The sequence below is a fragment of the Symsagittifera roscoffensis genome, chromosome 1 (assembly GCF_963678635.1).
Source record: "Symsagittifera roscoffensis chromosome 1, txSymRosc1.1, whole genome shotgun sequence".
Lineage (NCBI taxonomy): Eukaryota > Metazoa > Xenacoelomorpha > Acoela > Convolutidae > Symsagittifera > Symsagittifera roscoffensis.
Window position 1 is genome coordinate 67,931,152 of NC_087062.1, and position 17,568 is coordinate 67,948,719.

The window sequence follows — 17,568 nt, forward strand, 5'->3', positions numbered from 1 at the left end:
CATCACTCGTGAAAATACAAAAATAGCATCACAAATATCTGAAAGGGAATCCGGCGAAAGCAAATGAGTTGAAAAAAAAATTGAAGTTTCGACAAAAATATCATCAAGAAAATTTTTTTACCTTTCCCTCGAATGAAGTTCAGTTGAGGACCGCATAGGAAGAAACAAGTTTACCAATTAAAAAAACTTTGACACAAAATTCAAAAAGCGGTAACAGAGCAGGCAATACTTCGGTACAAGCCCGCCGTTGCGTCGGAAAAATAGTAACTTGATTCAGAGCAAAAACCCATTGAAAAAACTTTTTGCTCATCAAACAACCTATCAACTCAAGTGCAAACTCTGATTTGACAGTTTATATTTAGTGTAATCCTCCTACTCCCTCCACTTAATCGATTTTAAAATTGGTTTTTCAGAAATTAACCTCGAGGGAAAAATAAATTGATTAGTCAAAAAAATCGATAAATACAGTTTATGATTATTATACTACAATATTAGCAGAATAAATTAGATATTCGGTATCGAAAAATTTTTCAGCAAAATACTCAGCGCGATCGTTTGAAATGAATATTTTATGCGGAAATAATTTTCAAAAAATAATATTTGCCTGGGGAGGACATTCTACGGTAGGTCACCACGGTAAGTTTAAAACTTTCAAACGAGACACGAGGAATTCAAAGAACACTCAATTTGTATCGCATCGCTGCGCTAACATTCGACTGAGCTATTTTGTTGTTGTGAAAAACGCATTCAACACATAGCGGCGGAAATGAAGATCAATATATTGTTTCAAAACATTGAATTCGCAAATGCTGATCAATCAAAGAAAGAGATTCTGAAAAATTTTCTTGAAGATCTCCGAAATAAAGACAAAAAAAATCGGGAAACAAAGTTGGGAAATCGTGATAATGAAGAGTGAACTAACAGACAAAGAACTGCGTATATTAAAACATGAAGTATATATCAAATTACTGGTTTGTTATTGAAAATTCTGAATTGATCCTGGATAACCTCAGGAAAAGTATATGCAAGTTGTTCCTGCAAAAGTTTGAGTATAAAGTTGTTCCGGCGTATATAAAATCTTGTCAAACCTCTCAACAAGGGCAATAGAGAGGATAACCTATATCATCGTCGGGTGATCGAAAGGAAAGCAATGCGAAGCCCATTTTTGCAAGGAATGTCTCATAAAAGGTGATGCTGAGCTACAAAATGTTGCCTATGAGAGAACATACCTTACAAAAACTCACAGTTTGTGACTTAAAGCTTTCTGCCAAAATGAGGATGGCTCCCAAACTTCAATTCTCGTGCAAAATCAAAGAACTCTCAAAATCTACAATCCCGAGCGATCAAGAGAAAGAATAAGGCAGTGTCCTCATTCAAAATTGGTAACAGTGGACGAGAAGTATTTTAAGGTTGCAACCGGGTTTTTATTAACCGTCCGAGGGATGCAGCTGGCGAAAGAAGAGCACAGCTTCTAGAAGCTGAGCTATCTAGAATTCACCAAAAAGTTAATTATACCCCAACCTGTTCTTTAAATAATATCAATGAGTGAAAGAGACCCATGAAAGCTGGAATATAGATCTTGGAAAATAGATCCTTGAATACAGATCTTGAATATAGATCTTTAAGATGCCACTACCTAAAACTGCAGGCTTATATCAGTACTTTGAAGGTTTTACCGTCTCTAATTGCATTAAGTGAGATATGGCTGTGCGAAAGCGACAATACATATTGTTGTTTTCTTGATACTTACTGGCATTCCGTTGTTAACAACAGAGAATCTATTGCTTGATTAGTTGCCATATATGAGGAAAAAAGTAGCCCTAAATTGGTCAAAAATTGACAGAGGAAAAAAGGTAAAGCTAAAATTCTGATTTGGACAATCGAACTACTTACTTCGAGGTTGAACTTCACTTGTCTTAGCATCTGCGCATTTACCGATTCACAAAAGTCAAACTCTAGGGAACCAGCTAGAGTTTGAGTTACCTGTTTGATTAAATTTTTTTTTAAAATGTACTGATGCGAAAGTTAAATTTCCAAAAACTCAAAAAATGGACTGTGGTTTCCAACATTGCTTTATTTCTAGAACAAAAACGGCGTAGCCGCTATGAAAAGAAAGTTCCGAGACAAGATAATTATGATTTAAGATTTGGCAAGGAAGATTTGGCTTATAAGATTGGGCAAGGAAAGTTACGAGAAAAGGTAGTCACTCTTTTTCTTTACAACTTAAGGTGTGGCAGCTTATGCATTGGTAGATCTGAAAACATTTTCTTTCGATTAATCACTTAGTCGCAGATTTGCCAGGCCAGTTTTCGGAGAAGTAATCTAAAAACAAATGGATCAAACTAACCCCCACTCCCACTGAAATTTTCGGAAGCTGTGGAACGTCGACTAAAAAGATTAGACTACTGGAGTATCCTGACTGAGAGGCAAGTACCCGGTCTTTCCGTTGAATTTCTACCACTTTAAAAAAATTGACAAGGTCGTTCTCGAGAAAACGTTTGAAAAAATAATCATAGCCAACAGACAGTTGGAAAAGAGTCAAGGAACGCAAACACAAAAAACACTACTTTATTTTCTTTTTAAAATCTTTACTTTCAAAATTTGAAGAAAAAATAGGTGCCCTTAAGGCTCCTAGATTTCTAAGAACAATTTATGATTCCACCCAATTCAAGAAAACTGGATCAAAAGGTAAACTTTTTATTGCGCTGGGAAATCTGAAAATTGAACTCTTAAATCGAAACTAGAAGTCGATCACGGTTTTTAAGACCTTCACTTTTGTTGTTCTTTAGTGGAGTTTGCTTTCCTTCAAAGGAAACGAGCTGAAATTACGAAATCATAAATCAAACCGCGAAAACGTTAATTTGAGCCTTAACAAATTTTCCTGAAAAAAGCCGAAAAAATCATCCGCATCTCTCTAGGAGTCTAAAATATGCTCATCGACTCTTAAAAACAGGAACTAGCCACCAAAAACCTAGATATAAAAATTTAATGCTATGCAGCAAAAGTAAACCAAATATACAAAAATGCAGTGTCGCTTTTATGACCACTATTATTTGCGACTTAGATTATATTAAAGCGGATAACGTAATAATAAAGTACGCTGCGCATGTGTAAATACTGGTAGAAAGCAAATTATTAGATGATCAATTGGAAAGAGTTGGCTTCGTAATACAGGAAAAAGTGGACGTAGAAGATAAATTGAAGCTTAAATTTTTCGCATTCTATATAAGCTTTTAAGAAGCAAAATTACTTAAACTGCATTGAAAGAAACGCATCGTCAGGGAAGCACCGTCTTTAATTTCAGAATAGACAAGAATGAAAAATAGAATGTAAGTTAGAATTAAATTTCAGCTTTTTTTATCATTTTTCCACTCCTTTCGAACATTATTTCAAGTGACATTTTAAGTTTCATTAACTGTTTTGACCCAACGACAGACAAGCTCAGTTCAATTTTTTTAAAACACGGCTCAAAAAATGAATTATTTTATTTCCAGTCATTTTTTTATTTAGCAATAGTCGAGGGGGTGGGGGGTTGTTTGACAGAAAAGCTGATTTTTGTGAATCAGTAGCTTAGAAAACATATTGAGGCGAGATAGACAATGGAGAGCTTGTTTATAACAAATCGAGCACTAGAAATGGAAATTCTACGCTCAAATTAGACATGGCCATTCATTTTAGTGCAGTTGGTAAAACAGGTTAGTTTACATTATAATTAACAACCTGGGCCATAACTATTCCATAAGTATTGACTTAAAATGACAAAAATAAGGGCTCTCTTATAAAACAAAATTGTGTTATCAATTGAATTTGCTGCTCAATAATTGGCTGTTAAGATTGGTGCTAAAAATAGCAATGGAAAATTTAGAATGGGTTGTTTAAAATACATATCTAAGCTATTTATCTTTTTACAAAGCACTGAAAATTGATAGACAGTAAATGAACGCTTAAACACCTCGAGCTTTGTTCACAAAAAGAAGCAGCACTCGAACTTCCGAACAATTTGAACAGAAAACCTGTTTGTGGAATACAATAAAGGTGTCATAGTAACTTTACCTCGCGGGTTTAATGATACGAATCTAACTCAGTTTCATTTGTTAAAGTCTTTAAAGAGTTCATCTTGGTGTTTGCTTTTATAGCGCGAATCCCTTTCAGGCGGTGTCAATTCAATTGGCTTGTCTGTGAACATTTTTTCAAAGTACTCTTCGTCTTTTTCCGGCACAAAAGGGGGTGGGATTTTCTTCGATTCTAGAGCATCCCAGTCTATGAAAGCGTAAAAAAAGCTGTGCTGTTTAATGTCATTAAGGCCCTCGGGTGGATGACGTGCGCCCAGTCTTTTGTTCGGGTCTTTTTCCAGGAACCGCAGCAGTATGTTCTTGGCAGCGTCTGACACAGGGGTTGTGGTCCTGGTTCCTTGAGCTGAGTTGATTGGTCGAGGCTGTGGGAACTTAAGGGGTGCCTGACAGATTTTACGATAGAGTTCGTTTTGACTGGACTGCAACAAAAAACGATCATAAGAAAATTAAAAAAACAGGAAAAAAAACACTGGAAATTAATAAAATATATACCTTTGCGTCCATTTGGTTGGAGCCAAAAAACGGAAGACGTCCAAAGAGCATTTCGTAGAGCACAATTCCGAGAGCCCACCAATCCACTGCCCGCCCATACACTATGTCTTCGTCTGAATCACCCGAGCCGTCGTCACTAGTGCAGCCGACGATGTCAAAGTCCCTTCGGAGAGCTATCACTTCCGGGGCCAGGTACTCCGGGGTACCACAGAAAGTCTGCGCATCATCTATCCCCTTTTTACACAGCCCGAAATCGGTTATTTTTATGTGACCCTCGTGGTCTATCATGATGTTCTCCAGCTTTATATCTCGGTAGAGAATGTTATGCTTATGAAGGTGCCCGATGCCCAGCACTATTTCGGCTGCATAGAACCTAGCTTTGGGTTCTTCGAATCGCCTTTCTTTGCCTGTAAAAAACAAAAAAAACTTTCACTTGAAATGAGCAAACTGCTCGAGAACTTATCGCTGCTCGAGAATACACATTTTCGGACGAAATATCAAAGACAAATCCTTTGAAAATTCAAAATTACATTTTGTAAGCCTATTTAGATCTACGCGAGCTGTTTAAAGAAACTCTCTTCTTAATTGATTAACGAAACTGGTCAGAATAACCGAAAACTCAGTCAAGGTACATTTATTTCAATACCTAAATCACAGTACCACGTTGGAGTTTCTTCAAGGCCTAGATACAGTTGAAACTTTTGATTGCAATTTAACATTTTACCGAGGTGAAGCAGAGTTTTCCACCATAACTAAAACGTAGAAAATGGGACAGAGGCCCGTATGTCGGAAAAAACCAACATTTAAAAAAACTACATCGATAAAAACTTCAAACATTTGTCTTGAATGATGTTCAAGTTGAGTAATTCCCGAGAAACAGCGCTACATTACTATTCCAAACAATTTATCGAGAGCCACTTTCAATTCTTGCAAAACTTGCTTCAACCAAAAAAATTTCAATTTGGAAAGCAAGCTGACAAGAAATAAGCAGACAAAAAAAATATCGGATAATTAAATTTCTCCCAGAAAAAAAAAACATTTTTATTTAAAAAAATCAGCTCCTGGCCAGCATCGAACCTATAATCCGTGCCATTTTAAGCATGGATGTTACCTTCAAAGTAAACAGAGAAAATGGTTCAGTGATTTTCTTAAACAAGTCCTTAACCCAGAAAAAATTGAATATTCCGATTTGTTAACGATTGCTAGTCGCAAGCCTAAAACTACAGCCGGTCTCACAACTAAAAACTACAAAGGTTTCGACTAAAGTTGTTAAACGATCTAAAAATCTGAAAAAAGCAAGAAAATTCAAGTGTCGTGACCATTTTTTATGCTCAATTTTTCTAATTTTATTACGGTGGGCTTGAAAGGGTGCTGCATTTCAAAAAACGTCGTTAGAAATCAAGTAATCTTATATACTACCAATGTAAACATATAAAACAAGAAAAAAAGCCGACCAATCTCGTGACCGAAAATTATCGGCACAGATAAAAATTACGTTTAAACTCTTAACGTGCACCCAAGGTACATTTGCAACCAATACACTAGCCATTCTATTATTTTCATTCAATGGTAATAAATTACGGCGATTACCATTTCGTCCCTTCTATGCGTTAAGTTCTTTACGGGACAAAGTCTAGTACCCCATTGCAACACCTTGCTTATGGCAAGGGTAACTATCGAAAAGGTAAATAGATATTCAAATGAAACATCAACAACTATATTTTTTTACCTTATGAAAGAGTCCTAACAATGCATTCAAAAATTTTGATATGAAATATTGTTGAAACTAAAGGTTTCCATTGAAACTTCTCTGGACGAAGTTGAGGTGAACCCAGGATTAAAGAAGTTTCAAAAAGAACAATGGTTAACAAGGCTAGCCGGTAGCATAACAAGTTGCGCTGAAAAATCTAACCTCATTTGTGTCGTTTTTTGTTCATGTTTAATGAGAGGATCTGAATGAAAGACTAAAACTTAGGCATATTGATCGTTACAGTAAATTAGCATTTTCGACAAGAGTTTCTTGGTAAAAAGAACAGAGGAGCAAAAAAAAACTTTAAATTCTCAAGAAAGCGCTAAAAAACTTCGTAACTAGTTTCAGTGGATTAAATACAAGTAATTTTTCATGTCATAAATAAAAACGTATTGCTTCATTACAAATTGCTTCATTACATTATAAAAACGTATTGCTTCATTTACTTAGATCGAAAGCATACAAAAAATTCCAAACACTTTTTCGACAGGTTTTGAGTTAGCAAAATGTGAAATAACGAGTTTTAAACTATGTTCTTTTACATGGACATGCTAACTGACACACATGCTTATAGGCTGGTTTCCAATATGAGCGATGTTTTGATGTGTGGTCTATGGCCATACAACCTAAGCAGCATACAAATGGCATGAACGTAACCACCCTAAACAGCCAAAAAGTGACGGCCGCAGTCGCGCCAACGTGTTGCGAGCTTGGGTGAGACCAACAGAGGTTGAGAATCTATCCAAAGATTAGAGCCGTTTTTTCGGTTATATCGCAAAGCTGCGATCGCGCCCAACGGCGATCTTAAACGGACAGTCGGCTTAGTTGATTTGCCTAAAGTATTAGCGATCATATTTCTTTTTAACATTCCGGGCTATTTTCCAGATTAAATCACATCACATCAAATCAATCAAAATCGTATTAACTATGAAATTTAAAAAAAACGCTCAAATAAAGCTCTTCCAGAAAAGTTCCAGAAATAATTTCATAGTATGAGCTCTTCTTATGAGTCCTATCAATGCAATGTAAAAGTTGCTATCTGAATTATGGCGGTAACTATTTCTATTGAAAATTCTCTGGGCGAAGTTGAGGTGAACCCAGGGTTCAAGAAAATTTGCACAGGCGAAGCTTTGCTTCGCAAACACTAACGAGAACACAACAAAAACAGCATTCTAAAGTGCAATAAGAAAAAGTAGAAATACGACTCGAATTAGAAAAAATTCGGTTACGGCTGAGATTCGAGCCTGCGATCTAGAGATTAAGAGTCTCACACGCTAACCTCTCAGCCGGGAAGCTTAATAGATACCAAACACTAGCCACACAAAGCAGAGAACAGATGCTATGCAATTTCCAATGCTATAGTGAAATTTCCAAATAACTGAACACTTAATGCACACTTTTATTTGCGAGTTAGATTAGAAAAAAAAGAAGGTGGGTACTAATACACTAAGCTTTTCGCTAGTGCAACAAGAACAGTGGTTAACTCGGCTAGGCGGTTGCAGTGCAAAATGCACAGAAAGTTCCAGTCTCATTTTTGTTGTTTTTGTTCATGGTTTAATGCGAGGATCTGAATGAAAGCCGAAAACTTGGGAACATTGATAGTTATAATAAACCAGGTATATATGACAACAGTTTCTTGAAAAAACAAACAGAAAAGAAAACAACATTTAAATTTTCAAGAAAGGGTTAAAAGAAACTTCGAAACTAGAAAAAAAAACAAAAAAAAATCAGCAAGACCTAAGTAAGAGTCTTCACTACGTTCATTACCCCTAAAAAATCCAAACGGTTGTTCTGGACACTTTCTTGACAGGGTTTGAGTAAACAAAACGTGAAATAACGAGTTTCGACCTATATTCTTTTACATAGGCATGCTAATCGACGCATGCTTATAGGCCGGTCTCCAATCTAAACGTTGTTTTGGTGTGCGGTCTATGAGCACACAACTTGTGCGGTCTATGAGCCGCATACCGGTTCAAATGGCATAGACTTAACCACCCTTAACAGCCAAAAAGTGACGGCTGCAGTCGCTCCAACGTGTTGGGAGCTTGGGTGACACCAACAGAGGGTGAGAATCTATACAAAAGTTCGAATCGTTTTTTTGGTTACGCCGCAAAACAACGACACGCGCCCACCGGCGACCTTAAACGGACAGTCGGCTTAGTTGATTTGTTTAAATTATTAGCTTTCACATTCTCAGCCTTTACTCAGTCAACCAATCAGAATCATTTATGTGCTGTTTTATATACTCATAATTTCCATTTCTATTTTTCAAGTTAATACGCTGATTGCAACGCCCCCATGCTTTAACCGTCGCCAATGCCTATACAATTCAATCTTTTCTTATTTGTAGTTTTTTCATTAATATTACAAGTTTTTTGTGGAATGACAAACAGAAAACGGTAAGATTTAGGAAGTTTGGATTTCGAAGTTGTTGAACGGGTTTTCAAAAACGAGAACTTTAATGTCGTTTGATGACGTTTATTCTCGCAACATCGCAACCTTATAACGAAAAACTCGAGTGGCCTAAGTAAGGTCACTGACTAAATCGAAATCAAGGTAAGTCTAGCCCGATTCGAACGTTTTATACTGAGAGCATGACTTGACTTGGTGGCAAAAAAACTATTCTCATCATTGACAAGTTTAAAACGGGTTCTGAACGTCCTGAATAAATATGACTCAGAATGTATGTATCTTTGAGGCCGAACTTAGATACATGTTCCCGCTGATTTAAACCCTTATTTTCAGAAGTCAAGGCTGCGCAAGGGCGGGCTACAGAACAAGACAGAATCTGCAGTGGGCCCAAATACTCAAAGCCACAAACGAAACAAAAAAGGAACCGGACAAATTACCAACACTCTTGTCACTGTCCTCTTTAGCAGTATCATCACCGACCTCGTTAGCATATCAATACACAAGCTCGGATACTGATTACAAGGGCTCTGAAGTATAGCAGTTAAGATTCGACGCTGTACGCAAGGGGATCATTTCCAGGCGGTACAAAAAGCTGTGCTTGAGATGCCCAAATCAGCGTCTAACAGTTTAGCGAGGGATTTTTTGTTTTAGCGAGGGTATGTGAAGTGACTGTGACATATATGGTTTTCCGGTTTCATTTTTCTTCCCAGATAATTAGCTTCTCATAGAAGCGCACGTGGTATGCGGTATGCACAATGCTAGCAATCGACAGGAAAATATCGACAGGCTTTTCTGGTTCCTACAAATAATTTTTCTTGAACTCAAGACCAATTTTTCCGCTTCACAAAGAGGTCGAAACCAAAAAAAATATTAGAACATCAAATATGTATAAAATATAGACACCAGACAACTTATCACTTTTTGAAATTCAAAAAAATATATATTTATCACCTTACGGCTCTTCAAATTTCAGAAATCTTAAATTTTTAACACTTGATAAAAACTACCCCAATTTGAGCAAATGTTTATCCCGCTGTGAAATTTTAATAATAGAATACCCTAATGACACTAAAAACCATTCACGTTTTTTGCGCCATTTACTTTTTACTAACCAGGAAATGAGCTTGAAGTGAGCTTGGATGAAATCAAAAGGCAAGCCGTCAAAAGGAAAATTTGAGAGTGAAAACCAAACGATCTTATTTAGTGAAAGTTTCACTAACATTTAAACATAGCTAACAGGCAGTTGGAAAAGTGTCAATAAAATCAAGAAAACCGAAAAACATGATTGAAGTTTTTTTGAACATTTTTCAATTACCGAATTTTCGAGAAAAATTATATATCAATTAAAGCCCCTTGAATTTACTAATCTTCTACGATTGACACCTTTTTCATAAAACAAACTCAATTAGCAAACTTGGTCAAAAGATGGTTTGCCTTCCATTTAGAAAATGAATTTAAATTAACCCTGAAAAGAGCTGAAAAGTCAATGCGCGAAAAAATTCCGGCCCAGAAATCATACATTGCGTGTTATAAATCACAAGTGTAAGAAAACCAATAATTAGATGAAGTTATAAGCTCAGGCCCAAGCCTCTAATTTCACAACTTGAACAAAGCGTAGTTAACTCGCCTAGATGGTAGAACAGTTCTCCTCCGTGCGCATACTCCATGACGAAGAACAGTCTGAACTTGTCTTGGAAGGCGTAGATGAGTTGGGTGAGGAAGGGATGGGACACAGACTGTAGCACGTGTTTCTCTGTGAGAGTGTGGGACACTTCGTTCTTCGCCACCAAAGTGCTCTTCTTCAGGATCTTCATGGCCATCAGCTGACCATTGCACTTCTCACGCACAAGCATCACTTTCCCAAACGATCCTTGTCCAAGCACCTACGCAATATCACTGTATACTTACTGACTAAATGCACCATCTTTCTTCTCGTGCTACCATAATAGTTTTTGGATTGTACTGACCTTTCAGGTTAGGTGACAGGATTTTTCAATTGTTTTCAGTCTTAAACCATCTCGTTTTCAAACTTACAGATACATTCTTAGAATATTTGCGTCCCGATAGAATAGCTCAGAAACTTAAAACTATTCAGCCAAACGAAAAAGTATCAAATAAGATATTATTGCTGGCTATTTCACGATTAATTTAATTCACTGAAAATTAAAATACTTTCGAAACTAGAAGCCGATGACGCTTTTCGTGACCTTTAAACTTTCGCTGTTCGATATGGGGAGTTTGCCTTCCTTTCAACAAAGGAAATGAAGTGAACTTGAAAAGAAAAAGTCAAACAGCAAACAACCAAATTTGAGCGCATGAACAAAAAACAAAAAAATTATCACGACATACATAAGATTTTTCACTACGTTCATTGACTTTTAAACACAAAAACGCAGAGAAACGCTACATACTCCTTTCATTGAAAAAAATATAGCCAACTGACAGCTGGAAAAAAGTAATGAACGCAAGGAAACTGAAAAAAAACTGACTTGTTTATTCAAAAATCTTCAAATTTGAACTTCGAAGAAAATAACAGATGGCCTTAATGCTCTTTGCATTTGTAGAACAATTTATTATGGACACTTTTTTGTTAAAATTAACTCAATTTGAGAAAACTGCATCAATAGGTAAGACTTCTATTTTGCTGCGAAATCTGATCATTAATTTCCATTTTTGAAATTAGAAGTCGATCACGTTTTTCGTGGCCTTTACAATTATGCTATTCGATAGCTGAGTTTGCCTTCATTTTAACAACGGAAATGCACTGAACTTGAAAAAAACCGCAAACCGCGAACAATCAAAATTGAGCGTGAACAAATTCAAAGACGTTTTCCTTTAAAAAAAACCTAAAAAATCACCAAGACCTATATAAGAGTACTCACTACAATCATTACTTTTAAAAATAGAGAAATACTTCACGAGGAACAGCTATCCATTGCCAAACAATCTCATAAACTGATTCCTAATAAAAGAATTATGGACACAGAGGCTAAGCTGAGCTTCGCACCACCTGCGATACAGTAAACGAATAGCCCTCTGGGAAGAAAGCAAGCAGTGTCTGAAGAAAGCAAACAGATAAAATCCAAAAGTAATTAAGCCAAGAACAATAAAAAGTGCAATATATTTCCGGGTTTAGGAAATTAGACGACAAGCAAATTAGACGACCAGAAAATAATGGAATTTAGACAACAACTTGCGTGCAAATCGTGTGAAACTTTTTTTAAAGACTCAAGTTAACTTTTGGTTCAGTAAATATTGGTCGTCCAACCACAAATCAGGTTGTTAATGTCACAGCTGTATAACTTATGCATTTCAGAAATATTATTTGCTTTTTTGATTAATGTTTAATAATTAGCTTACAATAAAAATTTTGACACAGCGGCGAAACTTCGCTTCACAAACAATTGCGAGAACACGACAAAAAGCAGTTCTATAAAGTGCTATAATAAAAATTAGAAATACGCCTCGAAGTAGTAAAACTCCGCCACCTCTGTGATTCAAACCTGCGACCTTATTATTAAGAGACTCAGACGATAATCACTCAGCCAGGGAAGCTTTATAGATACCAAGGACTAGGCTCACATTAACCAGAGAACAGATGCTATGCAATTTCCAACGCTTCATTGAAACTCCGAAAGAAGTCAACACTTTTATATGCGATTAGATTAGAAAAAAGAAGGTTCGTAAAAAACCACTATGCTGATCGCAAGTGTAATCAGTTCTGTGATCACATACTCTTCTTCTTTTAGTGCAATTCCTTCTGAACAAAAAAAAGTTGTTGGCCAAGTTCTTATCGTCTGAATTCCGTTCTTTTACGGTCGTCGAATTTCCTTGTCGTCTAATTTCCTAGGTCCCCTCTAAGCGTCTAAGCACTACTTGAGATATCATCACAATCAAACATTTTTCGAATTTCCTGAAAGATAAGACAAAAAATAGGCCGAAAATTCTTTAGTTGAAAACTAAACAGACGGAAAAAACTGAAAATCCCATGATTATATAGTTATGCATACAATTCTCAAAATTAAGAAACCTGATCGGAAATTAGTTGAGCTGTCGGATGAATTGAAAAGTGTTACCTGTTCCTAAACCAACGATAATGAGCTCAGCGTCTACGTAGATCACGGAGTTAGATTCGCTGCAATTTACCTTGAGTTTGTCAAAATCGTCGTATGTGGGGTATACAGGTAAGCTCTGATGAGTGGATCTCAGGTTGGAGGCCGAGGAGTGCTGTGATTGGCTGAGGTGTGTCGCCTGGTTCCTAGACAGTGAGTCATCTGATGACGTCAGAGCTGTATTGGAGGTGGCGGCATGGTTGTTCAGGTATGGAGAGCTGGTGGCAGACGATTCATTTGTGTAATCATGCTGGCTGCCCGTTCCTGAGGTTGTTCCCCCTGAGGTGGTATGGGCGAAGCGAGGAATTGGGAGTATGACGTCACTTTCGCCACTGTGGCACACACGATGTATGGCTTCAATCCACTCGTTGCGATCCGCTTCGCTTTCCGCGCTAAAGTGTCGCTCAATATAATGCGACACTGAAAAAGCAAACACTATGTCATCGCTGAGAAAAAATTCACTTTTACAACATGGTTGAGGGTTCGAGTCACATCGTGCATATTCGCAAACTAAATTAGACTTAATTTGATTTCCCCAAAAAATAATCAAGCACTGCCATAAAAAGGAAAACGAATATTTTATCAGAGAATTACCTCGAAAAAAAAATGACAAACAATTATCTTTGATATCTGACAAACACTAAACTGTTGTAATAAATATCCAATTAATTCAACTGAAAGCAGAAAAATCAATCAGTAAGTAATACTGTATGACATGACCTCTAATTTCTGATATCAAAGAGCAACCCCGTTGCTGCGATAAGCTTGACCTTGAAATATTGATCAAATATTTCATCAGGAAATGTTTAAACTAGGAACACATTTACTCTTTAATTTTAGTTAAATAATGATAATGACCTGTAACTAATTATAATTAAATTAATTATTTATAGTGACTAATACTAAATCTTTCATCAGAAATTGTTTAAATTGGGAACAATTTTATTCCTAACATGCAACTTATTTTTCTAATGCAATAGAAACTCAGCGGAAGCCTACATCATTATAACCTCTTGCCTTTGAAATCCCAACTTCTCGTATCAGGGTAAAGTCATAAACGCTTCGACTGCCCTTTAACATATCTCATGCAACTTCTTGCCGAAAAAATGATATATTTTTTGTTCCGACCAGTGAAAAGGGGAGGAACTTTGAATTCGATGTACTTAAGTTTTTTCTTTTTTTTTGTCCACGAAAAATCAGGAACCACAAATAATCATCGGAATGGGTCGACTGATATATCACATAAAACCTTTTCAGTCGTGATTCGAACGACAATAAAAAATTTCGAAAATATTTTCTGTCGAGAAAAACTTAATTGAAACTTTAGATTTTTGGTCCAATTTCGAGCAAGTAAAGCGAGCGAGCAGGGTTATTATAGAAGATTCGCAGTGTTATTAGTGAAAAAAAAGACCTTAATTTTTTTTAATTCAAGTCCTGAAAAATCTGGTGAAATCATTTTTCGAAGAAGGGTTTTTGTCGAACATGCCTATTGGAAATGTCTAAAATGTAGACTTTTCTTCAGACCCTTTCATCGCATCACTCACAAAAAAAGCTGAATGAACTTTAGAAAAGGCGAAGCAGAGCTTTGCACCGCTTGCAATACAATACAATCATAAAAAAATCAGTCCAAAAAATGAAAAAAAAACTAGGTGAACCAAAAATTTCGTATGTATCGATGACAGACACCTAGGGCCCAGTTGAAGCTGGAGGTACGCGTTTGATAATTTTTGAATTTGTTATACTGATGGGGGAATAATTGCGTAATTTCAAAAATTTGACTTTGTCCAAAACCTTAGCTGTTTCTCTACTTAAACAAGTGAAAAGAGTTAAATTGTTTGAGGTTTTGGAATTTTCTTATAAGCAAGACAAAAAATTTCTCATACAAAAATGAAGAAGTAGCTGCTTTTGCAGGAAAAATTGCGCAACTGCTTCTTTATATTGAACTGTTCATCTCAGATTTGATAGGGTACTTTTCAATAGAATTTTCTAACAAGCAGTAAATGTCAAACACTTGAATTTCCGAAATCCGTAACTTTTTTGTTGAAAGCAGGTAGTGGCCGGTAAAATTGAGAACATTTTCAAGATCAGGTTTCTCTATTAAACACTTGACCTAAGATTTGGCACGGTATTTTTCCAGTAGAGTAAAAAACCTACAAAAAACAAACAAAGATTCAAAATTTAATAAGTTTGAAGGCCATAACTTTTTTTGACAGGAAACTAGGCGTGGCAAATTATAAGGGTAAGCTTTTAACAACCTGTTCTGTCGGTTATACCTATAATATCAGATTTGACAAGATAATTATGGAGAAAGTACAAAAAACGGTCAACATATCAGATAGTTCCTGAGGTTGTTCCCCCTGATGTCCAAAATCAGATAGTTGACATTTCCGAGAACACACTTTTTGTTTTTGAAAATTTTTGACCTTTCTCGAGAACTATCCGGCCAAACTATCCGCACATTTTACGGCACTTACCTCCAAAATTGGGACAGAAAACCAAGTTGCTTAGATGCAATGGAACTTAAATAGCACTTTAACTCCTTATTTTAATTCAGATGTATTGCTAGCCCGAAATTATCACATCTATATCTTAAAAAGGCTCGGAATATTTCGAGGGGCCCAAAAGCAGACAGACTATTATATTAATATAATTTAACGGGGTGTTCTCATGAGAGGAACCAAATGAGGGTAAATATTTCACATAGAAACGCTGTTGTACTTCGCGAACACAAGCGAGAAAACGACAAAAAGAGGGAAAATTAGAAAAGAAAAGGCGAAAACAAGCCTTGAAACACAAAACTGATACTCGGTATCGATATTGAACCTCTGACCATTCCTCCAAATGGAATGTACATCTTGATCAAAGACTGATCAGCACTATGTCATGATGAGCGGAACAGCTTATTTTTACGTAGAAGCAAAATGAACCAAAAATGTAAAATTTAAATTGACCAACCTTGTAAAAATCCTATTGTGAATGTGCAGCCAGACTTTGAAGACTTCTCAGTGGCCTTCACGTGTCCGTGTCTCAAGTCGAACTCGTTCAGGGGCTCTTCAGTCTCGTTTGGGGGCGCATCGGCGGGATTATTTTTATACCCATACATAATACCCCCACTATATAACATCATATAGCGACTGCGCCAGTTTTTAATATACTCTCCTCTTTTCAAAAGGCGACCTTCTTTCACGAGGGATCCCAAAGCGAACCCTGACTTCTCCAGGGAACTTCTTGACATTGCTGCGGATTCTTCAATGTTCAAACGCAAATACAATCCAAGATTAAGTCTTCATTACGCAGAAATTACTCATTGAAGAAACATCAAGCACAGCTGTCAAATTCGCCGATTGGTCAGTCAATTTGAAGGATGGAAATATCACACTGTATACTCTGAAATAGAAATACTGATCCTTAATTTATTCTCAAAGTCTCAATTCAGATCACAGCCAACAACAAAACGATAAACGAGCGCATGAACACACGTCGTATGTTTGTAGCTTGACCTCTAAATTCACAACGATTCGGCCGAAAACTTTGAACCTAGACAATACAAACAAGAAATCGCGTGATATAAAACTTCAGTACTATAAGTCATAAACCTGACATCCTCTAAGGTCATCACAACGGTATGACTCCCACGACCATTATTATTATTATAAAACAATGTACTCATTAGCTGTTTACGTAGTAACCGCCAACTTTCTTTCAGTATCATTATGGGGACTTGTTCAATTACGCTTATTAATTAGAAAAACAACATGAAAACCGACAACATGAAATAACAACTAGACTTCTTCTGCCAGTCAGTGCAAACCACAGTATATTGAAACTGTCCTTCAACTTTCATTCTTAAATTGTTTTTGTTTTAAAGAATTGCAAAATCTTATAGCAAGTCACATTGACTTTTTGACCAATTTTAATATTTTGAATGTAGTTCAAAACTGAGTTTCAAAAATCTTTTAAGCTTGATTTTTTTCGTAAAACTAGATCACTAAGAGAAAACGGATTCAAAGGTATTTTATTATTCCGCTGGGCAATCTGGAATTATGTCTTCTTTTGAACCTAAAAGAAACTAGCAGGCCCACTGCAGCTAAATCTGCTTCTAAAAAAGGGCACTATCTTAAAAAGAAAAATAGGTTGGATGGATGGCTGGTTATAGGTATGGCTGGATGAATGATTGGATGAATTGCAGGCAGGATGGATGACTGGCTCGGATGGCTAGACGGCTGGTTGGAGGGATGGATGGCTTGACTGATGGCTGGATCGAAGGATGTGTTGGGGTGGATGGCTCAACTGACGAGATCATGGATGGATGGGTTATATGGTCGGATGACTGGCTGGTTGGAGGGTTAGATGGATTCGTGGCTGGATCGATAATGAATGTCTAGATGGATGACTAGCTGAACATCTGAATGGACTGCCAGATGGATTGCCGGATAAATGCTGGTTAGAAGAAAGTTAGTTGGTTGGATGGCTGGATAGACGATTGGCTGCATAGATGAATCAATGGATGGAGGATGGCTGGTTAAATGGATGCAATGGAAGAATGGGTATGTGCATGGATGGCGGGAGGGATAGAGTGCTGAATGACTTGATGGCTAGAGTGCTGAATGGAGGATGGCTGGTTAAATGGAAGAATGGGTATGTGCATGGATGGCGGGAGGGATAGAGTGCTGAATGACTTGATGGCTAGATGGATGGTTAGATGGATGGCCTCATAGACAGGTGATTG

The 17,568-nt window shown here is 36.7% G+C and overlaps 1 protein-coding gene across 1 annotated transcript; it reads right to left on the minus strand.

The window, feature by feature from the left end:
• Positions 1-3,181: 3,181 nt before the first annotated feature.
• On the minus strand, positions 3,182-16,223 carry LOC134848094 (RAC-alpha serine/threonine-protein kinase-like). The gene is made up of 5 exons (XM_063865440.1): positions 15,795-16,223; positions 12,874-13,259; positions 10,355-10,610; positions 4,566-4,972; positions 3,182-4,492 (listed from the first exon to the last, which is right to left on the minus strand). Exons 1-5 carry the CDS (start codon positions 16,072-16,074, stop codon positions 4,088-4,090), a joined length of 1,734 nt encoding a protein of 577 aa, XP_063721510.1. The 5' UTR covers positions 16,075-16,223; the 3' UTR covers positions 3,182-4,087.
• Between the last annotated feature and the right edge of the window lie 1,345 nt (positions 16,224-17,568).

Excerpts from the sequence above, each read along its gene's own strand:
- LOC134848094 (XM_063865440.1), bottom strand. The coding sequence starts at position 16,074 with ATGTCAAGAAGTTCCCTGGAGAAGTCAGGGTTCGCTTTGGGATCCCTC. Across the intron at positions 13,260-15,794 it reads CACAATAGGATTTTTACAAG|TGTCGCATTATATTGAGCGA; the intron begins GTTGGTCAATTT and ends TTGCTTTTTCAG. Across the intron at positions 4,973-10,354 it reads AGAACTGTTCTACCATCTAG|GCAAAGAAAGGCGATTCGAA; the intron begins GCGAGTTAACTA and ends TGTTTTTTACAG.